The sequence below is a fragment of the Anolis sagrei genome, chromosome 11, assembly GCF_037176765.1.
Source record: "Anolis sagrei isolate rAnoSag1 chromosome 11, rAnoSag1.mat, whole genome shotgun sequence".
NCBI classification, from domain to species: Eukaryota; Metazoa; Chordata; class Lepidosauria; order Squamata; family Dactyloidae; genus Anolis; species Anolis sagrei.
Genome location: NC_090031.1, coordinates 14,980,881 through 15,006,227, shown reverse-complemented (window position 1 = coordinate 15,006,227; position 25,347 = coordinate 14,980,881). Strand labels below are relative to the sequence as shown.

The 25,347-nt window shown below is 42.6% G+C and overlaps 2 protein-coding genes across 2 annotated transcripts in view; one reads left to right on the top strand and one right to left on the bottom strand.

Annotated features, from left to right (window-relative positions):
• Positions 1-21,239, bottom strand: part of ABCA2 (ATP binding cassette subfamily A member 2) — a 55,532-nt gene extending 34,293 nt beyond the window's left edge. The window contains exons 1-9 of the mRNA XM_067471897.1: positions 21,004-21,239; positions 10,733-10,826; positions 7,680-7,791; positions 6,365-6,531; positions 5,347-5,468; positions 5,056-5,145; positions 3,260-3,424; positions 2,468-2,680; positions 490-863 (exon numbers count right to left, since the gene is read on the bottom strand). Of these exons, the coding sequence (XP_067327998.1) occupies positions 490-863; positions 2,468-2,680; positions 3,260-3,424; positions 5,056-5,145; positions 5,347-5,468; positions 6,365-6,531; positions 7,680-7,791; positions 10,733-10,826; positions 21,004-21,069 (1,403 nt within the window). The 5' untranslated portion in view covers positions 21,070-21,239. The remainder of the gene's footprint in view (positions 1-489; positions 864-2,467; positions 2,681-3,259; positions 3,425-5,055; positions 5,146-5,346; positions 5,469-6,364; positions 6,532-7,679; positions 7,792-10,732; positions 10,827-21,003) is intronic.
• Positions 21,240-24,335: 3,096 nt separating this feature from the next.
• FUT7 (fucosyltransferase 7) lies at positions 24,336-25,347 on the top strand. The gene has a single exon (XM_060757689.2). It carries the CDS (start codon positions 24,361-24,363, stop codon positions 25,345-25,347), a length of 987 nt encoding a protein of 328 aa, XP_060613672.2. The 5' UTR covers positions 24,336-24,360.

Below are 25,347 nucleotides of genomic sequence, written 5' to 3'. Positions count from 1 at the left end.
TCTAACCTTCTTCAATGTAAATGTCCTTCCAAAAATAAAGATAAATAATAACTGTAATAAAATAATAATAGAGTAAAATAATAGAAATGTAATAACAGTAATAACAGAGCAAAATAATAAATTTAATAACAATAATAGAGTAAAATAATAAATTTAATAATAATAGGCTAAAATAATAAATATAATAACAATAAATAGAGTAAAAATAAATGTGTTAAAATAATAGAATAAAATATGGAAATATAATAATATTAATACTAATAATAACAGTAAAATAATAAATAACTTTGATTCGAGTATAAGCCAAGGGGGGCTTTTTCAGCCTAAAAAAGGGCTGAAAAACTAATCTTATACTTGAGTATATACGGTAATAGTAATACTAGTAATATAATAATATAATGAATAATAATAATGTTTTGCTCCATCCACGTGCTTCCCAGAGCCATATCCCAATGTGGCCCTATGGCCCCTGTTGCTGGGGCTCCATACCGGTTGTTTCCGCAAAGGATGGGCTGCAGCCCGGCCCAGAGCTGGACAAAGGCAGCGTACTGTCCGCGGGGGTCCTCTGCTGTGGGGGGCTCCCTGCCCTCCTGCTCCTGCGCCTCTTCCTCCTCAATAACGCTGGCATTGGCACCCAGGGAGAAGTTGGCGCTAAGGCTGGTGGCGTTGGCGGCCGTGGGGCCGAAGGGGGCTCCTCCTCGGGCAGCGGCGGACGCACAGGCTCCTTGGGGCAGCAGCCGGGCCAAAGCCGAGAGGACGTCCACCTCTCGCAGCACCGTTTGCAGGGCCAGCAGGTCCTCCAGTAGGGAGTGCAGGCGCCCCCCAACGGCCTCCTCCGAGGCATTGATCTCGTCAAGTCGCAGCTATGGACACAAAAGGGAAGGTAGAGGAGAAGGGGCACCCAAAGGCCATCTGGCTCCACCCCTTTGGCTGGGCAGGAGGACACTGCCCATCTCTCCCGACAGATGGCCATCCAGCCATAGATAGGTGGTCATGGATAGGATACACAGATATATATAAACACACACACACATCTATACACATACATACATCATGGATGGAACTCCAAGGGCCATCCACTCGAACCTCCTTCTGTCAGGAAGGACATCATCCAAGCCTTCCCAAAAGATGGCCATCCAGTCATAGATCGGTGGCCATGGATAGGATACATAGATATGGTTGAGACTGATATATGTGTGTGTGTATGTACACAAACACACACACACACACACAAATATATAACAGAATCCTAAAGTTGGAAGGGACTTCAAAGTGGACGACGCTATTGGATAATGCTTTTAACTATGAGACTCGAACTGATACATGTTTTTATTGATATTGATTGTTCTATCTGGTTTTAAATTTGAATTAACTGTTTTAATAGTATTTTATGTTTTTGGTGTTGACTGTAAATGCCCTGAGTCGCCTGTGTGCTGAGAGGGGCAGTATATAAATATAGTAAAGAAATGAATAAATAAATATTCAGCCCAGTCCCATCCTGTCATGAAGGAAGGCAGCATGCAATCCCTCCCAGAAGCCAGAGATATGACTGACAGATATGATATATATATATATGTATGTGTATGCATATTTATTTATTTTTTTACATTATTTCTATCCCGCCCATTTCAGCCCGAAGGCGACTCAGGGCAGTATATGAATGATGTGATATATTAATGTTATATATATGTGATTATATATTTGTTGTTCATTCATTCAGTCGTTTCTGACTCTTCATGACCTCATAGACCAGCCCATGCCAGAGCTCCCTGTCAGCCGTCACCACCCCCAGCTCCTTCAAGGTCAATCCAGTCACTTCAAGGATGTCATCCATCCATCTTGCCCTTGGTCGGCCCCTCTTCCGTTTTCCCAAGCATCATTCTCTTCTCTAAGCTTTCCTTTCTTCTCATGATGTGTTTATATATACACACATATATACATACACACACATACTAGCCGTCCCCTGCCATGCATTGCTGTGGCCCAGTCTGTGCATGTGTGTTTTGTGTATTTGTATGTGCGTGTGTGTGTGTGTGTGTGTGTGTGTGTATATATATATATATATATATATATGGTTTTGCACATGCACTGTAATTTTAGTCTTCCGCTGCGTATTTCAGTGTCTTTATGAGTGATGGTCACTTGTTGACCTGATACGTGTATTGCGTCCAAATTTGGTGTCAATTCGTCCAGTGGTTTTTGAGTTCTGTTAATCCCACAAACGAACATTACATTTTTATTTATATAGATACACACACACATCCATACATCATAGAAGGAACCCCAAGGGCAGTCCAGTCTAACCCCCTTCTGTCAGGAAGGACACCATCCAAGCACTCCCAAAAGATGGCCATCCAGTCATAGATACATAATATCACAGAATCCTAGGACCATCCAGTTCAACCCAATTCTGTCACAGAGGAAAACATAATCTGATCCCTCCCAACAAATGGCCATCCAGCCTCACCTGACGGATGATCTTCGGGGCGTCCAGCTGCTCCTTCAGCTCCACCGCCAGCTTCCCAAAGTGCTCCTTGCGCAGGGCTGTGCTCCGGTTGCAGACAGCTGCTTGGTAGCCCTTCAGGAGCCGACGCTGGCCCTCGGAGGCCACCAGGAGGCGCTGCAATTCGCCCCGGTGGCAGGTCAGGCCCTCCAATACCAAGGGACGGAAGAGTAAATCCTGCAGGGAAGGAAGGAATCAGTGTAATGTCAAAATATATTGTCCAAGTTTAAAATGTCCATGCTGCTAGCTGTGAAAGAGTTAATCTTTGGAAGATTATGAAGCATGCATAGAACAGACATGGAAGATGTTGCAATAGACTAGGAGGCTGGACAATGAATTAATGAGCTGTTAACAGTGGGGCATAAATATAACAGTCACCAGTCTCTTCCTCTCTTGCATCGTAACTGTGCTAACGAGTAAGTGTTATTGCAATGAATGAAATGTAAATAAAGATAAGAGCTGCTGCTGAAGCAGAAACAACTGCCTGATGTCACTTAATTGGATGATAAGAAGCAAGTTGGCCAGCAAATTGCATCGATGTCCCTGATGAAGGGAATATACTAGCAAACCCAGAACGTTCCCAAACAGTAATATAATCGCAAAATCCTGGAAACTTCCAAAGCACAAGGAAAGATAAACAATGCAGGTCCCATATGACAACATACTAGAGAAGCCCAGGAGGTTCCAAAACCATGTCCTAGCAAACCCAGGAAGCTCCCAAACAACCCCGGACAGAACTACGCAACCCCTACTCACTTCCATGTCCCTGATGAAGGCCCGAGGGCCGTAGGGTACGGACGGCTGCATGGGGTCACTGGGGAGGCCCAAGACCTGGGACAGGAAGTGGGGCACGCCCTTCTGCTGTGAGGAGCCCTTCTGCGGAGGGGCCTGGCTCTCCTTATGGCCCCAAAGGAGGCTCTCCTGCAAGGGAAAGGGTTGCAGGGACACCAATCAGCTCAAGGCAGATGAGGAGGTGCAGAAAAGTGGCTCAAGTCAATTCCGATGATGACGACCCCACGAAGGGACCCCTTTGACCCCAATAGCTCTGCAGCCTCCCTGGATGGACCCCCCCCCCAATCCCTTTGTCGCTCTTTTCCTCCCACCTTTCCAAGCCTCCTCTCCTTAAGGAAAGAGAGAGACCACTCTAAAAGCAGAGGGACTCCATCTTTGAAGGACCCGAGTTCTTCAAGAACCTGAACTTCTCTTAGAAGTTTGTAGGATCTCAGGTTCTGGGAACTGAGTTGGTAGGATCTCAAGTGCTAGAAGCTGAAGTTGTTGGAACTGAGTTTGTCGAGCCGGAGGTTCTAGGCATTGAAGCTGTAGGCCCCCAGGATTTAGGAGATGAATTCGAAGGACCTGGGGTTCTGTAGGTTGCGAGTATTTAGGACCTAAGGTTCTAGGACCTGGATTCCTGTAAGATGTGAGTGTTTAGGACCTAAGGTTCTAGGACCCAGGTTTCTGCAGTATGTGAGTATTTAGGACCTAAGGTTCTAGGACCTGGGTTTCTGCAGTATGTGAGTATTTAGGACCTAAGGTTCTAGGACCTGGGTTTCTGTAGGATGTGAGTATTTAGGAACTAAGGTTCTTAGGGCCAGGCTTTATTCCAGCATGTTAAACTGCCAGCTGCAGAAAATCTTGCCGATAGAAAGGTTTACAATTCAAGTCCAGGTTGGGGTGAACTCCGAACCATCAGCCCAGATTCTGCTCACCTAGCAGTTTGAAAACAGCAATGTAAGTAGATAAACATTTTACTCTAATATTTTTATCACATTTATTATTTTACTCTATGTATTATTGTTGTTACATTTATTGTTTTATTATATTATTATTATATTTATTATTTTACTCTATTATTGTTACATTTATTTACTCTATTATTATTACAGTTATAATTTTACTCTAATTATCGTTATTATTACATTTCCATATTTTACTTTATTATTATTTACACTTATTATTTTGCTCTATTTATTATTGTTATTACATTTAATATTTTTGACGGGGAGGTAATAAAAGGCGCCCATGCGGACATGCCGGCCATTCGATCGGGAAGATAAAGTGAGAGCATCCCTGGTGCCCAGAACTGAGCACAGCCTCCAGATGCCAGAAATGGAAAAAGATGGGAAGCCTTTAATTTTGTTTATGTACTGCCTGTCTTTGTTATAGGATAACAGCATTGAATGTTTGCCGTATATGTGTACTGTAATCTGCCCCGAGTCCCCTCGGGGAGATAGGGTGGAAAATAAACAAAGTATATTATTATATTATTAAGATCTGAATCTCTAAGATCTGAGTTCTTGTAGAAGTAAAGTTTCTGGGCTCAGGGTCTCTAGGACCTGAGATTCTAGGATCAAATGCTGTAGGACTTGAGTTTTAGGAGTGAAAGTTCTAGGACCTGGATTTGTAGGACCAAAGTGTCCAATGTTTCACTTTGCAGGCCCTGCGAGTTTTGGACGTTATAAGTTCTGCATCCATAGATTCTGAGTCCTCGTAGGGGTGAAGGTTCCAGGTCCCAGGTCTTTAGGAGCTCTGGAACTGCGAAGCCTCCTCACCTCCAGCCGCTGGAGTCTGTCCGCCGGGTGGAAGGTGTCCCACGGTTCGCGGAAGCCACTGGAAGGAACACCGAAGAAGATCCGGTACACCTGGGGAAAGGAGAGGGACTCACAGGATTGCATTGGGATTCTCTCCTTGCCCAGAACCCAATGCCATGAGGTCCACATCCCAGTCGAGATAGTGAACAGAATCACCCAGAAGGAGGGCTCCTGCTGTTTACATGGCATTTGTAAACAAAGCGTCTTTGTCCCTGTCGGAGCCAGACCTCCTGGTCAAAGGCTTTCACGCACCTCTTTCAAGTTCACCCTGGATCCGACCAAGGCTTCAGCCGTTTCATTGGACAAGGAGAGGTTCTGGGTCAGAAAGCGTCGGAAGGTCACCTGGTCCTTGGTCGCAGAGTCAAGTGTGAAGCCTGGGAATGGGTTCAAGGGGTGACGCAGGAAGGAAAACAACAAAGAGGTCATTGATTGTTGTTTTCCAGTTCAATCCCAATGTAAGACTGTAGGATCTGTACAGCAATATTAAATAACCACTCACAAGCCATTTTTGCTTTGAAATGGATATATTGCTTGTATTTACTGACTTTTTCCCACCATCACTTCCTTTTATACACCTTTCCTGCCCATCTCCCCCCTCTTTTCAGTTTCCATATTAGAACTTGTTGCTTCACAAGTTCCAATACAAGGCTTCCGGTGCCCTCGGCTGGCTTCAAAATATCACAGAGAATTGATTCATCCAGGATGATTCAGTCAGGATGTCACGGAGGGAGTGTTCATGCCATCAGAAATTGACTCCTGACACCCTACTCCCTATACATACATCATGGGATTCCTTGGAAATGGGACCCAAGTCAAAACACAAAACTCATTCATGCTCCATAGATACCTTATAATTTAATAGATATGGTTTCCTGGCATTATTGCTTTTAACAACACGGTTGTAATAGTTCAAAATTTAATTTTCTTCTAATGTGAGAATATGGTTATTATGGTTTTTAGTGTTAGATGCTTTGAGTCTCCATTGGGAGAGAGAAAAAGGGGGTATAAATATAAGATGATGATGATGATACAGATTGAATTTCCCATATCTGTCAATGCCATCAACAGCCACTAGATGGCGTTGAGAAACCTTTCCCCGTCAATGCTTCAAACAGCCACTAGATGGCATTCCATGTTGCTCAACATTTCATGACCCCCTCATTGAGCCAAGAGGGGCATTTGAGGCCTGGGTCACAGTCTACATTGGCCCCAGGAAGGTCTAGTTTTCCCTTCCCCTCCCCAACAAAGGGCCCCCCGGTGCCAGACCCACCATCTCGTTGGCGGAAGTGGGACTCCATGGCGGAGGGTGCGCTGCTTCCCAGGGACTCCAGGTGGTGCCGCAGGGAGTCCAGCTCCGCCTCCAGCCCCCCGCCGTCCGGGTCAAACAGCTTGCTTTTCTCCACCACCTCATTGAGCCGCTCCAGAAGCTGAGTGACGCTACGGGAAAGGAAGGGGAGATTCAATCACACGCCACTCGTTGATATCGTCATGAATTGTGGGGCGGGACCCAGAACTGGACACTGGGTCATTCCAGGTGAGGCATGGCCAAACAGAATGTTGCGGGACCCTGCTCTCCCTTCTACACACTATGGATGGTGGTCTAGATGGCCCTCCATTGGGAGGGATTGGAAGGTGCCTTCCTTTTAAGGCAGGGGGGGCTGGACTGGATGGGCATTGGGGCCCTTCCAAATTTATGATACTACATCTCATCTATACTATCCTATATCATTGACTGAATTGCCCTCTGTTGGGAGGGATTGGATGGTGCCTTCCCTTTAAGACAGAAGGGGGACTAGACTGGATGGCCACTGGGACCCTTCCAAATTTATGATGCTACATGTCATATATACTATACTATCCTATATCAATGACTGAATGGACCTCTGTTGGGAGGGATCGGATGGTGCCTTTAAGAGGGCTGGACTGGATGGCCCTTGGGGACCTTCCAAAATTATGATACTGTATCATATATACTATACTATCCTATATCAATGACTGAATCGCCCTCTGTTGGGAGGGATCAGATGGTGCCTTCCCTTTAAGACAGAAGGGGGACTGGACTGGATGGCCACTGGGACACAAATTTATGATGCTACATCTCATATATACTATACTATCCTATATCAATGACTGAATGGCCCTCTGTTGGAAGGGATCGGATGGTGCCTTCCTTTTAAGGCAGAAGAGGGATGGACTGGATGGTCCTTGGGGTTCCCTTCCAATTCCAGGATACTGTATCTATCTCATATATATGTATTCTATCTTCCCTCAATGACTGAATGGACCTCTGTCAAGAGGGATCGCATGGTGCGTTCCTTTCATGGGAGAAGAGGGTGGACTGGATGGGCCTTGGGGGATCCCTCCCAAATCTATCATGCTATATATCTATATCTATCTCATATCGTATGGATGACCCTCTGTTGGGAAGGATCAGGTGGTGTCTTCCTTTTACAACAGAAGGGGGTTGGACTGGATGGCCCTTGGGGTTCTCTTCCAACTCCAGGATTCGATTATATATCTCTCGCACATCTATCTATCAATAATATCTATGTCTCGGTTGTGCTAGGGTTCCAGGCTGGACGTACGTGGAGTTGGAGTACTGCAGGAATCCGAACTCGTCCCGCTGACCATCTGGACACAGCGACTGCATGACCGGCAGGATCCCGGCCGACGTGAGTGGGGAAGCCGTGTAGAAGGCTGGGGGAGGAAGAGGAGGAGGAAGCAGAGGAAGAGGAGGAAATAGGCCAAGCCCCATAGCCGCCCCTTCCAACCCCCTCCAAAGGGTCAGTTAGGACCCCAAAGGTCAGAGGTCGCTGGTGTCTCTAAGCCTGCAGCTTGGAAACTACAACTCCCATCGTCCATCGCTATCAGAGACCTCTGACCTTTTGGCCCCATGCTGGACACTGCAGGTCACTGACAGGTGTCAAAGACAGAAGGACAGAAAAGGAATTAGGAATTATTATTAGTAATATTATTATTAAGGCAAGACACACATAGATAGCGTTCCAAAGGCCAAGACTCTCAGATATATTTCCCAAGGAAAGAAAGGCAGGAAAAGAAAGAGGAATCCATGGAAAAGGGAGATATTAGTTATTCCCAATTGCTTTGTGCACCCCACTTGCAAGGAATCAATATAACGTAACTGCAATACTAATAATGGTAATATCATTGTATTGTGTTATAATATATTATCACAGTAAACTTCTGTTATTATGATATATAGCAGGCATGGGCAAACTTTCTAACTTGGGGGCCGCAAAGTGTCTCCATTGGACCTCGTCTTTGCTACTCCTGGTATTGAACTCTAGAGCTGGAAGAGACCCCCAAGGGTCATCCAGTCCAACCCCCTCCCATGCAGGAAGGCACAGTCAAAGCACTCCTGATAGACAGCCTCTGTGGAAAAGCCTCCAGAGAAGGAGACTCCATCACACGCCCAAGTTCTTTCTCATCTTTTCGGTCAGGAGGAAAGGAGGAAGGAAACCCCAGGAGGAAAGGAGGAAGGAAAAAGAGAAGGGAGGAAGAGAGGGATGGAAGGAAGGAAGGAAAGGAGGGAGGGAAGGAGGAAGGGAAGACAAAAGGGAAGGAAGGATAAATAGAGAGCAGGAAGGAGGGAGAAAAGAGGGAAGGAAGGATGAAAGGGTGGAAGGGAAGGAGGGAGGGAAGGAGAACGAGGGACGTAACAAAAGGAAGGAGGAAGGAAAGAGAGAAGGAAGAGAAGGATGGAAAGAAGGGTGGAAGGGAGAGAGGGAAGACAAAAGGGAGGGAGGGAAGGAAGGAAGAAAAGGTGGAAGGGAAGGAAGGAGGGAGGGAGAACGAGGGAGGTAAGATAGAGAAGGGGGGAAGGAGGAAGGAAAGAAAGAAGGAAGGGTGGAAGAGAAGGATGAATGGATGGAAGGAGAAAGAGAGTGAAGGAAGGACAAAAAGATGGAAGGGAAGGAAGTAGGGAGGGAGAATGAGGGAGGTAAGGAAGGGAAGGAGGGAAGGAAAGAAAGAAGGAAGGGTGGAAGAAAAGGATGGATGGATGGAAGGAAGGAAGGAAAGAAGGAAGGAAGGAAGGAGAAATAGAGTGAAGGAAGGGAGAAAAGGTGGAAGGGAAGGAAGGAGGGAGGGAGAATGAGGGAGGCACGGAAGGGAAGGAGGAAGGAAAGAAAGAAGGAAGGGTGGAAGAGAAGGATGGATGGATGGATGGAAGAAAGGAGAAAGAGAGTGAAGGAAGGGCAAAAAGGTGGAAGGGAAGGAGGAAGGGAGAATGAGGGAGGCACGGAAGGGAAGGAGGGAGGAAAGAGAGAAGGGAGGAAGAGAAGAATGGAAGGAAGGGTGGAAGGGAGCGAGAGAAGACAAAAGAGAGGGAAGGAAGGAAGGAGAAAGTGAGGAAAGGAAGGACGAAAAGATGGAAGGGAAGGAAGGAGGGAGAATGAGGGAGGCAAGGAAGGGAAGGAGGAAGGAAAGAGGGAAGGAAGAGAGGATGAGAAGGATGGAAGGACGTAAGGGTGGAAGGGAGGGAGAGAAGAGAAAAGCGAGGGAAGGAAGGAAGGAGAAAGAGAGGGAAGGAAGGAAGGACAAAAAGGTGGAAGATAAGGAAGGAGGGAGGGAGAACAAAGGAGGTAAGGAAGGGAAGGAGGGAAGGAAAGAAAGAGAGAAGGCAGGAAATAGAGGAATGGAAGGAAGGAAGGAAGGGTAGAAGGGAAGACAAAAGGGAGAGAAGGAAAAAGAGAGGGAAGGAGGGAGGAAAGACGGAAGGAAGAGAAGGAAGGAAGGAGAAAGAGGGAGGGAAGGAAGAAGGAAAGAGAGAAGGAAGGAAGGATAGGATGGTGAGAGAGAGGAGGGCCTGAGAAAGGAGCCCAAGGGACTGCATCCAGCCTCCCTGGGTTTGCTCATACCTGATATATAATATAATATAATATGATTACAACAATAATAATATGGTTGTACTGCATTATAATATACTTTTATCATTAATAATAGTAGTAGTATGAACAGTCTTTTGTTATAATGCTGCTCTGCTAGAGTAAAGAACGAGGCAAACTTACAGACTGCAGGAGACAAATGGCAGAGAACGCAAAAGGAAAGTATGAGGATTGGTTTGGAGAAAGAAAGAAAAAGATAAAGAAGGAGGGAAAAAATAAGCACAGAAGGATGGGGAGGAGAAAAGACAAATAAAATTAATGCACAAGAGATAATAAAAAAATCAAAGTATAACTCAAAAAGCATCAAGCGCCACGGAGACATAAATGAGTTGGTGATGACAGGCGGACCGAACCCAACGGGATGATCCGGATTATAATCCAAGTCTCCAAACAGACAAAGAAAGTGAAGAGCTGTTTAAATTTGCATTTCGCTTTGTCAGAGTTTGGAATAAAACCCGGAGTGGATGCCAGAGAAAGAGCAGATTCGTTCCTGGTTTTAGTCCGAACTTTTTAAAAAAGTGTTCTGGAGGTATAGAGAGGGACAAGGTTTCCACCGCTGGCCTTTGGGATTCTTACGGTTCGGACTAAAACCTGGAGCAGGTTGACGGCTCCTCTTGTTCCGAGGCTTCCTCTACTGGAGAAGGGAATCACATGGGGGTTTCTTGCCCTTCTGGGACTACAACTCCCAGCGTCCCCCAAACAGGCCACCCGATGTGTCTTCCGGGGCTTACCTTCCTTGACGGAGATGGTGGGCTTCTTCTGCCGCAGCCCCAGCAGGATGAAGAAGAGGACCAGCGGGATGAAGATCTCGAAGGCCAGGACCCACTGCGGGAAAGAAGGACGGAAGGAAGGGTCACAGTGCGGCTGGACCATGCCGGGTGGCCCTCTGTCAAGAGGGATTGGATGGTGCCCTCCTCAATGGCAGAAGCGGGTGGACTGGATGGGTCTTAGGGTTCCCCTCCAAGCCCCAGAATTCTAAGATATATCTATCACACACACATATATCTCAATCACATCTATCTATCTCTCTAGCATTCAATCAGTCTCTCTACCAATCTATTATTCAATCAATATGGCTGGATGGGTCTTTTTCAGGAGGGATCGGATGGTGACCCCCTTCAATGGTGAAGGGGATGGGCTGGATGTCTTTGGGGTCCCCTTCCAACTCTAGGATTGTTTGATATACCTCTCAATCACATTTATCTATCTATCTGTCTGTCTGTCTGTCAATCTATTATGATTATTATTATTGAGTCAATTTAGCTGGATGGCCCTCTGTTGGGAGAGATCAGATGATGCCCTCTTCAATGGCAGAAGGGATTGGGCTGGATGTCTTTGGGGTCCCCTTCCAACTCTAGGATTGTTTGATATACCTCTCAATCACATTTATCTGTCTGTCTGTCAATCTATTATGATTATAATTATTGAGTCAATTTGGCTGGATGGCCCTCTGTTGGGAGAGATCAGATGATGCCCTCTTCAATGGCAGAAGGGATTGGGCTGGATGTCTTTGGGTCCCCTTCCAACTCTAGGATTGTTTTATATACCTCTCAATCACATTTATCTGTCTGTCTGTCAATCTATTATGATTATAATTATTGAGTCAATTTGGCTGGATGGCCCTCTGTTGGGAGAGATCAGATGATGCCTTCTTCAATGGCAGAAGGGATTGGGCTGGATGGTCTTTGGGGTCCCCTTCCAACTCTAGGATTCTATATCTATCACATAAATATCTCTTAATTATATCTATCTATCTATCTATCTATGTATGGATGGCTCTCTGTCAGGAGGGATTGGATGATGCCCTCTTCAATGGCAGAAGGGGGTTGAGCTGGATGCCCTTTGGGGTCCCCTTCCCACTCTAGAATTCTATGATATATCTATCACATATACTTCTCAATCATATCCATGGCTAGATGGCCATCTGTCAGGAGAGATTAGATGATGCTCTCCTCAATGGCAGAAGGGGTTGGGCTAGATGTCCTTTCGGGTCTCCTTCCAACTCTAGAATTCAATATGTATATCTCTACCAATCATATCTATGTCTGGATGGCTCTCTGTCAGGACGGATCAAATGGCGCCCTCCTCAATGGCAGGGTTGTGCTGAATGTCCTTTGGGCTTCTATGATATATCTATCACAAATCCCTCTCTCTTAAGGATATCTATGGCTAGATGGCCATCTGTCGGGAGGGCTTTGGTTGTGCCTCTATTTATGGCTGAATGGGGAGGCATTAAATGGCCTAACTTTAGGGATTTCTTCCAACTCTAGGAATCTGTGATCTATCATGTATCTCAATTCTATCTGTCTACCTAATAATAATAATAATAATAATAATAATAATAATAATAATAATAAGGAAGTAACACTATTAGCCAAATGCACACAAGACAACACCAATAAAATGTGGAATAATAATAAATGTATTATCTATCATATCTGTGGCTGGATAGCCATCTATCAGGAATGTTTTGATTGTGCCTTTGTTCCTTCGACGACCGTGAGCTCTCCTTGCTTGAAAATCTTTCAACAGAGGTTGGATGGGCATCTGTTGGGAGGGCTTTAGCAGTACTTTATGAAATTGGTCAGGCTAGATGACCCTTGGGGTCCCCCCCTTCCTGGGGAATTTCCTCTGCTCCTTGTTGACTCCTCCAATGCTATTTCCCTCCCTTCCCTCCTTTCCACCCAATGACAACAACAACAACGACAACAAGGGCCACTTTGTCGCACACGAAACACAATCCCCTTCCTTGGCCAATCCTGACCCTGTTGTGCCAAGTCCCGGCTGGCACCGAATGAACGAAAAGAACGAGCGTCCCTTTTGGGTCTCCGTTGGCCATTTCGGAGGCGTCCCTCTCCTTCCCCAAAAAGCCCTTTTGTTTACACGGCTCCTGTGTTTACACCTTTGAAGCAACGAGTCGGAAAACAACAACAAAAACAACAACAGCCTTGCAAGGCCAGCCAGTTAGCTCACAAATCAAAGTCAAGTCTCTCATCTACCCATATGTCCACAACATCAGGTTAACACAGTTTGGAACCGCTTTAATGTCCAGGACTCAATGCAATGGGGGCCCTGGGACTTGTAGTTTGCAGCAGGGGGAAAAGGGGGGGGGTACATTTTCACCAGGTTTCCATGGAAACAGGAGCAGGCTGCAAATAGCAAGCAGCCGCCAAAAAAGGAAGAAGAAGAAGAAGAAGAAGAAGAAGAAGAAGAAGAAGAAGAAGAGAAAAAGCCCAAAATAATTGAGAAACAAGACATTTCCCAAAACACACTGGAGATCAATGAAAGGAGAGCAAGGAGGAGAAAGGAGAGGAAGAAGGAAAGGAGAAGAAGAAGAAGAAGAGAGAGAAGAAAAGAAAGAGGAGAAAGAAGAAGGGAAGGAGAAGTAGAAGAGGAAGAATGAGAAAGTATGGAAAAGAAGAGAAGAAGGAAAGGATAAGTAGAAGAGGAAGAGGAAGAAGAGAAGAAGGAAGAGAGAAGGAAAAAAGAAGAGGAGGAAGAGGAGAAAGAGAAATAAGGAAGAATAGAAAGATGAAAAGAAGAAGATGAAGGAAAGGAGAAAAGGAAGAAGAAGAGAGAGAAGAGAAGAAAAAGAAGAGGAGGAGGAAGAAGAGAAGAAGGAAGAGAAACAGAAATAAGGAAGAAGAGAGAGAAGAAAAGAAGGAAAGGAGAAGTAGAAGAGGAAGAAAGAGAAGGTATGGAAAAGAAGAGAAGGAAGAAGGAAAGGATAAGTAGAAGAGGAAGAGGAAGAGGAAGAAGAGAAGGAGGAAGAGAGAAGGAAAAAAGAAGAGGAGGAAGAGGAGAAAGAAAAATAAGGAAGAATAGAAAGATAAAAAGAAAAAATGAAGAGGATGAAGGAAAGGAGAAGAGGAAGAAGAAGAGAGAGAAGAAAAGAAAAAGAGGAGGAGGAGGAAGAAGAGAAGGAGGAAGAGAAACAGAAATAAGGAAGAAGAGAGAGAAGAAAAGAAGGAAAGGAGAAGTAGAAGTAGAAGAAGAAGAAAGAGAAGGTACGGAAAAGAAGGGAAGGAAAAAGGAAAAGAGAAGTAGAAGAGGAAGAAGAGAAGGAGGAAGAGAGAGAAGATATGGAAAAGAAGAGAAAGAAGAAAGAAAGGAGAAGTAGATGAGAAAGAAAAGGAGGCAGAAGAGAGAAGGAAAGGAAAGAGGAAAGGAGAAGCAGAAGAGGAAGAGGAGGAAGAGAGAGAAGGAAAGAAAAAGATGAGGAAGAAGGAAAATAGAAGCAGAAGAGGATAAAGAGGAGGAGGAAGAAAAGGAAGAGAAGAAAGAGAAATAAGGAGGAATAAAGAGAAGAAAAGAAGAGGAAGAAGGAAAGGAGAAGTAGAAGAGGAAGAAGAAAAGGCAAAAGAGGAAGAGAAAAAGAAATAAGGAAGAAGAGGGAGAAGAAAAAGAAGAGGAGGAAGGAAAGGAGAAGTAGAAGAGGAAGAAGAGGATGAGGAGGAAGACAGAGGAGGAAAGAAGAGGAGGAAGAAGAAATTTTGACAATACAATTGATTGGAAGGTTGCATGGATAGAAATAGACACACTATAGATGGAAGGACAGATGATTAGACAATTGGATAGATGGATGGATGGACAGATGATGAGATATGTAGATAGTTGACTGGGTAGACAGATACACTGTTGATTGGACAAGGGATGAGTGGGAAAATGGATGGTTGAATAGGTAGGTAGGTAGGTAGATAACCTTTAAAGCCCTAAACAATTCTGGCCCAGATTACCTGTCCGAACATATCTCCTGCCACGAACCATCATGAAGTTTAAGATCTTCAGGAGAGGCCCTGCTCTCGATCCCACCACTATCGCAAACACGGTTGATGGGGACGAGAGACAGGGCCTTCTCATCAGTGGCCCCCCGCCTATGAAACGCCCTCCCTCGAGATATCAGATTGGCCACCTCCCTCTTGCCTTTTAGAAGGAAAATCAAGACCTGGTGATGGGATCAAGCGTTTGATCAGTGAGCAGCAAGTGGAAGAAGATCACACAACTTACGGCAACGAATTGACCCGGATTTTTGGATTTCAATTTTAATGGATGTGTCTTAATTAATTGTTAATATTTTAATTGTACTGTGGTTGTTTTTATGATGCTAGCGTCGTATGATGCTTTTGTTAGGCCGCCAGAGTCTCCCTTCGGGGGGAGAAGGGCGGGGTATAAATATAGGATATAAATAAATCTATATAAATAAAAATGTAATGTTCGTTTGTGGGATTAACAGAACTCAAAAACCACTGGACGAATAGACACCAAATGTAGACACAATACGCTTATCATGCCAACAAGTGACCATCACTCATAAAAACACTGAAAAAACACAACACAGAGGACTTAAAAAGCCAAAAAACCAAAAAATACATTACAACACACGCACAAAACCACATATATATACACAAACACACATATATACACACATATACGCACACACAAAACACAGACACAGAAAGGAGGAAGGAAGGAAGGAAGGAAGGAAGGAAGGAAGGAAGGAAGGAAAAAAGAAGGGTAGAGCACGAAGGAAGGAGAGAAAGAGGGAAGGAGAGAAGGAAGGGAAAAAGGGGTTGAGAAGAATGAAGCAAGGGAAGGAGGGAGGAGAGAAGGAGGGAAAGAAAGAGGGAAGAAGATAAAGAAGGAAAGAAAGAAGGGTAGAGAAGGAAGGAAGGAGAGAAAGAGGGGGAGAAAGGGGGAAAGAAGGAGGGAAGGAGAGAAGGAAAGAAAGAAAGGTAGAGAAGAAAGGAAGGAAAGAAGGAGGGAGAGAAAGAGGGAAAGAGAGAAAGAAGGAAAAAGAAGGGTAGAGAAGGAAGGAAGGAGAGAAGGAGAGAGAGAATGAAATAAGTGAAAGAGGAAAGGAAGGAGAGAAGGAATGAAAGAGAGAAAGAGGGAGGGAAGGAAGGAAGGAAAGAGACAAGGATGGAACCAAAGAGCAAAGGAAGCAAGAAAAGGAACAGATAGGGAAGGAAGAAAGAAGAAATAAAAAGAGGGAAGGAAGGAGAGAGAGAAAGGAGAGAAAGAGGGAGGGAAGGTTGGCCACAGCAAAGCGTGACGGGTACAGCTAGTAAATAAATAAAAATAGATACACAGATAGACAGACAATTAGGTAGATAGATAAATAATTGATTGGAAGGCTGCATGGATAGTCAGATACACTATTGATAATGGACAGATGATTAGACATTTGGATGGATAGATAGATGGGTAAGATTAGATTAGATATGTGGATAGTTGATTGGGTAGACAGGTACATAGTTGATTGGACAAATAGATGTATGAGTAAATAGATAGACAGACCGACAGATAAATAGTTGACTGGAAGGCTGGATGGATGGATGGATGGATGGATGGATGGATAGATGGATAGATAGATAGATAGATAGATAGATAGATAGATAGATAGATAGATAGACAGACAGACAGACACACACACACACACAATATAGGTGATGGACAGATGATTAGAAAATTGGATGGATGGGTGGATGGACAGATGGACAGATAGATGGATAAGACATATAGATAGTTGGTTGGGCTGACAGATAAATAGTTTACTGGACAAATGGATGGATAGGTAGACAGATAAATAGATGATTATATAGATAGATAGTTGATTCGAAGGCTGCATATGGATAGATAAGACACACAACAGATGGATAGATGATTAGAAAGACAACTGGATGGACAGATAGATAGTTTACAGATTGTTAGATAGGTAGATGATTAGATATGCATATAGATATGTATATAGATATGATTAGAAATGTAAATAGTTGATTGGATGCATGGATACACAGACAGACAATAGAGACAAGTGATGAAAATCTAGACGATTAAACAGACCACTGGATGGATGGATAGGTAAATAAATAGATAGACAGACAGATGATCAGACAGATAAATTGAATATATAGACAGAAAGATAAATAATAGATAGATAGATAGATAGATAGATAGATAGATAGATAGATAGATGGACGTCTGGCCCCACTGTAAGAACCGTGAACTCTCTGTTCTGGAACCCTGGGAGTTGTAATTTGCCCACATTGGCAGAGGAGGCCCAGGTCCTTGGGAAACTACAACTCCCAGGGTTATCTAGCACCAAGCCACAACCCTTAAAGCATCCTCCAACTGCACTAATTTGTCAATGTTGACACACCTCGGTGGTCCATAAAGTTACAGCTTGGGACCACAGCTATTTTGGGTGTTAATAAAGTGTTTGCGTGGGTCCCAAGGCAGGGAGTTCCGCAGTTTTTCATGTCAAAGCTTCCATTGGGAACCTTTTGGGCAGAACGACAACAACAACAGATGACTTTTTGTTAATCCCCTTTTGCAGATATGTTTCACAGAAACACACCATCGCGGGATGATGGAGCAACCATAACATCAATAATAATAATAGCAACCCTCCTCATAATTCTAATCGGTTGATCAATCTCCTTGATTGGTTTAACCGATCGATTGGTTAATCCCCTTTTACAGATTGTGAGGCAAACAAATTGGAATGATTTGCAATGAAGACAAACAATGCCATCTGTGTCCATCTCGGGGTCAATGTGCAACATGAAATGCGATCAATCAATGCCTTCAATTGAGGTTTATGGGTGATAATTATTGATCAATTGGGGAGAGGATACGGAGGGCGAGGCATCCTCTTTCTCTCAATGGAAAAATACAGAGATATTAAACCTGTCCAGCTCTCCAAAGGCTTTGCATTCCTTCTTGTTGCAAAAGGAACAGTAGTATTATTGTTCCTTTTCAGCATTGTTTTTGATTGTTCTCCTCCCTAAAAATAAACCCCAGATACATGGCTTGAAATGAAATAAACAACAACATTCAAGACAGCCTTGCTTTGTTTGCCACAATTTCAAAATTGGAGGAATATGGGTCAAAGCATGGCTAAATCCCTTTGATAATAATAATAATAATAATAATAATAATAATAATAACCCCCCCAAAATATACCCATTGCAGCCCCAAATAAATATAAAATGCTAATTATTATGCTAATAATAATAATAATAGCAATAATAATAATCCCATCCCAAAATGTACCCATTGCAACCCCAAATATAATATACCCCTCAAAAATATTCATTGCAACACATAAATACTATAGATTAGATACATAAATACTACAGATCCATAAATACTATAAATACCATAAATACTATAAATGCACTTGTTGTAACCTAATAATAAGCCCCCCAAAATGCATTCATATAATAACAATAATATACCCCCCAAATAGGCACTGCAACACCAATACATATAAAATTATATAGAATAGCAATAATAATAGCTTGTTTATTTTAACTTTTGTTGTACTGTATGTGTATGTGTTAAATGTGTTTATCAAGTGTTTTGATATGGCCGATGGGCTAGTCAATAAAATGTACTATAATAATAAAAATAATAATAATAATTACATACCCCTCAAAAATATACAATGTAACACCAATACAAATAAAATATTATATATTCATAGATGTGCCTGCTGCAAACTAATTATAACAATCCCCTAAGAATGCATCCATTGCAACTTCCATAAATAATAATATACCTCCCCAAAATACACAGCAACATCTATACTGATAAAACATTATACTCCCCAAGGATGCATCCACTGCAACCCCAATAATAACAACAATAACAACAATAATAATCTCCCCCAAGTACATTATGTAATACATATTAATATAATAATATATATCCTCAAATATGCACGGCAACATTTATACTGATAAAATATTATACTCCCCAAAATTCATCCATTGCAACCCCAATATAATAATATAACCCCAAATATATCCCCAATACATATAAATATTATATATCCATAAATACACCTACTGCAACCAACAATTATAACAATCCCCAAGAATGCACCCATTGCAACCTCCAAATATAATAATAATAATAATAATAATAATAATAATAATAATAATAATATACCTCCTCAAATATGCACTGCAACATCCAGTCTGATAAATTATACTCCCCCCCAAAATGCACCCAGTGCAACCCTCAAATACAATAATATAATATACCTTCCCAAATATGCACTGCAACATCCATACTGATAAAATATTATACTCCCTAAGATCCACTCATTGCAACCCCCAATACTTTATAGATCCAAAATGCACCCACAAATAATATACCCCCAAATGCACCCATTGTAACCCCAAATATAATAATATACCCCCAAATATGCACTGCAACATCCATACTGATAAAATATTATGCTCCCCAAAATGCACCCATTGAAACCCCCTAATATAATAATAATAATAATAATAATAATAATAATATACCTTCCTAAACATGCACTGCAACATCCAATCTGATAAATTATACTCCTCAAAATGCACCCATTGCAACCCCCAAATATTTCATAACCTCCAAATAATATTTCAAGAATGCACCCATTGTAACCCCAAAATATAATAATAATATATCCCAAATGATAAAATATTATACTCTAAAAAAATGCACCCATTGCAACTCCCAAATAAATAAATATAGCCCCCAAAAAATAAAATATTATACTCCCCAATAATGCAACCATTACAACCCCCAAATATAATATCCCCCCAAATGCACCCCCAAATAATATCCCCCCAAGAATGTACCCATTGCAATCCCCAAATATAATAATAAACCCCCAAATATGCACTGCAACATCCATACTGATCAAATATTATACTTCCCAAGATCCACCCATTTAAACCCTCAATACTTTATAGACCCAAATTGCACCCCGAAATAATATTCCTCCAAAATGCACCCACTGCAACCCCCAAATATTTCATAGCCTCCAAATAATATTCCAAGAATGCACCCATTGCAACCCCCAAATATAATAATAAACCCCCAAATGTGCACTGCAACATTCATACTGATAAAATATTATACTTCCCAAGATACACCCATTTAAACCCCCAATACTTTATAGACCCAAAATGCACCCCCAAATAATATCCCAAGTGCACCCATTGCAATCCCCAAATATAATACTAAAACCCCAAATATACACTGCAACATCCATACTGATAAAATATTATACTCCCCAATATGCACCCATTGATACCCCCAAATAAATATTGTATAGTCCCAAAATTCACCCCCAAATAGTATCCCCCCCAAAATGAACCCATTGCAACTCCAATATAATAATAAACCTCCAAATATGCACTACAACATAAATAATAATATACCTCCCCAAATATACACTGCAAATCCATACTGATAAAATAATATTAATATTAAAATAATAATATACTTCCCAAAATCCACCCATTGAAACCCCCAATACTTTATAGACCCAATATGCACCCCCAAATAATATCCCCCCAAATGCACCCATTGCAATCCCCAAATATCATTATATTAAACCCCCAAATATGCAGTGCAACATCCATACTGATAAAATAATATTAATATTAATATTAAAATAATAATATACTTCCCAAGATCCACCCATTGAAATCCCCAATACTTTATAGACCCAAAATGCACCCCCATATAATATCCCCCCAAATGCACCCATTGCAACCCCCAAATATCATTATATTAAACCCTCCAATTTGCACTGCAACATCCATACTGATGAAATATTATACTCCCTAAGATCCACCCACTGCAACCCCCAATACTTTATAGATCCAAAATGCACCCACAAATAGCATCCCCCAAAATGCACCCCATTGCAACCCCCAAATATAATAATATCCCCCCAAAATGTACACTGCAACACCCATAGGGATGAAGTATTATACCCCTAATAATAATAATAATAATAATAATAATAATAGAGGCCCCCCCAAAATGCACTCTTTGCAACCCCCTTTTTTTGCATTCTCTCTTGCAAGCCTTTCAAGAGGAGCAACCCATCTTTGCATTGAGATCAGATATATATAGATGTCTGTGCAAACAACTGCACAAATCCTTTCTATTTCCAAAGCAAAAATTGGGGGGGGGGGCACCCCTTGAAACCCACCGGGCTCCTCCGTTTGAGGGTCACGTTCTTCCAGAGGAGGAGGTAAAGCTGGTGCAGGAACCCCATCTTGGCTTCCCTTTGCAAAGCATCAGCTGCCAGGCATCCTTTTTCTGGGGCAATCCTGGCCTAGCAAAAGCCAGGTTTTTTCCCCCTATCAGTATTCCCTTTGCAATGCCTCTCTTCCTCCTTTGCTGCAATGCAAGGCAAGGCAAAGCTCCCCCCTCCTTTGCTTCTATTCGCCGCCCACGAACAAAAAAAATACATAGATATTCAGGCCTCTTAAAGGGACAGCAACCATTTAAAACTGGAGTTCCCAATATGAGAGAGGGAGGCCATGCAAAGCAATGCAAAGCAATGCAAAGGGACACAAATGTCAATGCACTGAATATAGAAATATTGGGAACAAGCTTGGGTTCCCAGGTCATTTGATATTGCATTTTTTTTAATTTTCCAAACTGCACAAGGTTGTGGGTGAACTACAACTCCCATCATGCCACGTTAACTCCATCAGTACTTAAAAGTTTGTGGTGTTGGGCAAAGTTTGCTTTGGATGCATCCTCAGTGAGGTTCAGTGTGCTCCCTGGATGTCAAAACCAGGGTTGCAACAAAAGGTCTGGAGAACAAGCCATATGAGGAGCGGCTTAAGGAGCTGGGCATGTTTAGCCTGAAGAAGAGAAGGCTGAGAGGGGATATGATAGCCATGTATAAATATGTGAGAGGAAGCCACAGGGAGGAGGGAGCAAGCTTGTTTTCCGCTTCCCTGGAGACTAGGACGCGGAACAATGGCTTCAAACTACAAGAGAGGAGATTCCATCTGAACATGAGGAAGAACTTCCTGACTGTGAGAGCCGTTCAGCAGTGGAACTCTCTGCCCCGGAGTGTGGTGGAGACTCCTTCTTTGGAAGCTTTTAAACAGAGGCTGGATGGCCATCTGTCAGGGGTGCTTTGAATACAATATTCCTGCTTCTTGGCAGGGGGTTGGACTGGATGGCCCATGAGGTCTCTTCCAACTCTTAGATTCTTTGATTCTATGATTCTATGAACATCTGTTATAGAACTCCAGTATGCTGATGACAACGTCGTCTGTGCGCATTCAGAAAAAGATCAAATCAAATTTCAACATATCAGAACTGTGTGCCAAGTATGGTCCAGATCCATCGGTTCACAATGCTCTCTGGATGTAGGTGAACTACAATTCCCCTAAATCAAGGTGAAATTTCCCCAAAGGCCTCCAGTATTTTTTGATAGTCATGTGGACTCTGTGTGCCAAGTTTGGTCCAATTCCATTTTTGGTGGAGTTCAGAGTGCGCCTTGATTGCAGATGAACTATAAATCCCACTACCTACAACTCCCAAATGTCTAGGACAATTCTCCCCAAAACCCACCAGGATTCAAATCTGGGCATATCGGGTATGCAGGCCAAGTTTGGTCCAGATCCATCCTTGTTTTGGTTCATAGTGTGCTCTGGATGTAGGTGAACTACAACTCCTCTAAATCCCTCCAAAGACCTCCAGTATTTTTTGTTGGACATGAAGATTCTGTGTGCCAAGTCTGTTCCAGGTCCATTGTTGGTGGAGCTCAGAGTGCAGTTCTTAGATTGCAAGTGAACTATACATCCCAGGGTCTACAATAGCTGTAAAGCAAGATGAATTCTCCCCAAACCTCTCTAGTGTGTTCAGTTGCTGATCAATTTCTCTGTTTGCTGTGCACCATAGGAAAAGGTTAAGGGAGAGACAGTGGGTGGGGTCATGCAAATTTTACACCAATGGAGGGAATAAGAAACACTGGGATGCCTGTGGTGGAGGAAGTAGTGGTAGCTAAAGCTGTTTGTGGAAGTAGGAATGTATGTGTGTAAGTGGACACCACAGCCATGCACACACATACATATTTTAATTTTATTATGTGTATGTGTATAGATAGTATTATGATAGTATAGATAGAGATAGATAGGGAATTAAATAACAATCCCTTTGGGGCAATATTACAATGCATTTGAACTCAAAAATATTTGTAAATGTGATTATTTCAATGGCTGCTTTTAAATAATAATAAAAATAATAATAGTAATAATAACAATAATAATTTTGAAAACCAAAAGGAATGAATGAATGAAACCCATGTAGATCCTCGTGCTCCCTCTAGAGGACATGCTAGGAAATGCAGGTCAACCCTCAAAATAGCATTTTTATGCCAAAATAAATATATAAATGCATATACATATGCACACAAACACACACACACATATATGAATAAATATGTGAATATATAAATACATATGTGTATATGAATACAAAAATATATTTGTATATATTTATTTTATATTTATATATAAATATTATATATATATATAGTTTTATATTTATATAGTTTTATATTTTCTTTTATATTTATTTAGAAATATATAGCAATACATATGTGAATATATACATATATATGTATATATAAACACATATATATTATTTGTATATATTTATTACATATATACATACATACATTATAAATACATACATATATGTATCGTTTTATATTTATACATACAGTTTTACATTTATTTTTATATTTCTATATAAATATATAGGAATACATATGTGAATATATACATATATATGTATATATAAATACATATTATTTGTATTTATTATATATATATATATACATACATACATACATTATAAATACATATATATATGTATAGTTTTATATTTACTTTTATATTTATATAGAAATATATAGGAATAAATTTGTGAATATATAAATATATATGTGTATATGAATATATATATATATATATAATACAAATATATTATATATTGGTATATATATATTATAATATTTAAATATATTTAATTGCTATGATATAGTACACTATATTATGTAATAATAATAGTAGTGTATTATATACATTGTGGTCTAATATTATGGTACAATATAATTTTATATAATAATATGATAATTGTATATTATATATTACATGTAATATAACTAATAATATTGCAGTATAGTCGTATAGTGCAATATAGTAACATGTAATATTAGGAATTGTGGGAGTTGAAGTCCAAAACACCTTGAGGGCCTAAGTTTGCTCATGCCTGCTCCACAGTGTAGAGACGCAGCCCTTGCCAAACTACAACTCCCAGGGTTCTATAGCAGTGGGCTCTGGTGGTTAAAGGGGTATCAAACCACATCATATCCTACAGTGCGGATACGCCCAGAGAGACAAGATCTGAGATAGTGCAGGGTGACGCCACAGTGTTGTGCAAGGCACCCTAGTGAGTAAAATCCTTTCACAAGGGCCCTTTGCTTGCATTTCCTGACCGAGGAAAGAGAAAAGACCGAAGCCTCAGCCCCATTCCGGCCATGGAGCTCCCCTTTGGAGTGACCATCCTCTTCGGAAGCCTCTTCTCGTTGGCCTTGACCTTGAATGAACTTTTGACCGGTGGCAGTGACCCCTTGACTGTCCTGGTATGGGAATGGCCTGATGGCCAAACCCCGGACCTCTCGGGCGACGTCTGCTCCCAACTCTTTGGCCTCGTGGACTGCCGCTTGACCACTGACCGGAACGTTTATGGCTGGGCCGAGGTAGCCGTCTTCCACCACCGGGAACTGCGTCACTCACCACCTCCAAAGGCCAAAGGCCACTCTGGACAAAGCTGGGTCTGGGTCTCCTTGGAGTGTCCAGAGCACACCAAGGGCAACGGCTCAGAAGCGGACTGGACCTGGGTCATGACTTATCGTCGCAATTCGGATATCTTCATGCCTTATGGGAAGCTTGTGCCAAGACCACCAGGGGACGGAGAAGTGGACATCCCCGAAAAGTCCGGTCTGGTGGTCTGGGTGGTCAGCCACTTCCGTCGGACACAGGCGCGGGCCAAAGCCTACTATGAGCTCTCCAAGCACATCAAGGTGGACGTCTTTGGTCGAGCGGCCGGCCGGCCCTTGGCCCCGGAGGACCTCCTGCCCACCATCTCCAGGTACAGGTTCTACCTGGCCTTCGAGAACGCCCTCCACCAGGACTACATCACCGAGAAGCTCTGGCGCAATGCCCTGCAGGCCGGCAGCGTCCCCATCGTCCTGGGCCCCCCTCGGGACAACTACGAGGCCTTCCTCCCTGGCGGGGCCTTCCTTCACCTGGACGACTTCCCCTCCATCCAAGACCTGGCTCACTTCCTGCTCAACATGGAGGAGGACATCTACCGGGGCTTCTTCGCTTGGAGGAAGCACCATGCGGTCAAGACCTACCAGGATTGGAGGGAGCGCTTCTGCACTATCTGCTCTCACTATCCACGCCTGAAGCAGAAGGGGCCTGGCCCCAAAGGTGGGTCCTCGGTTATGGACACTGCCTGA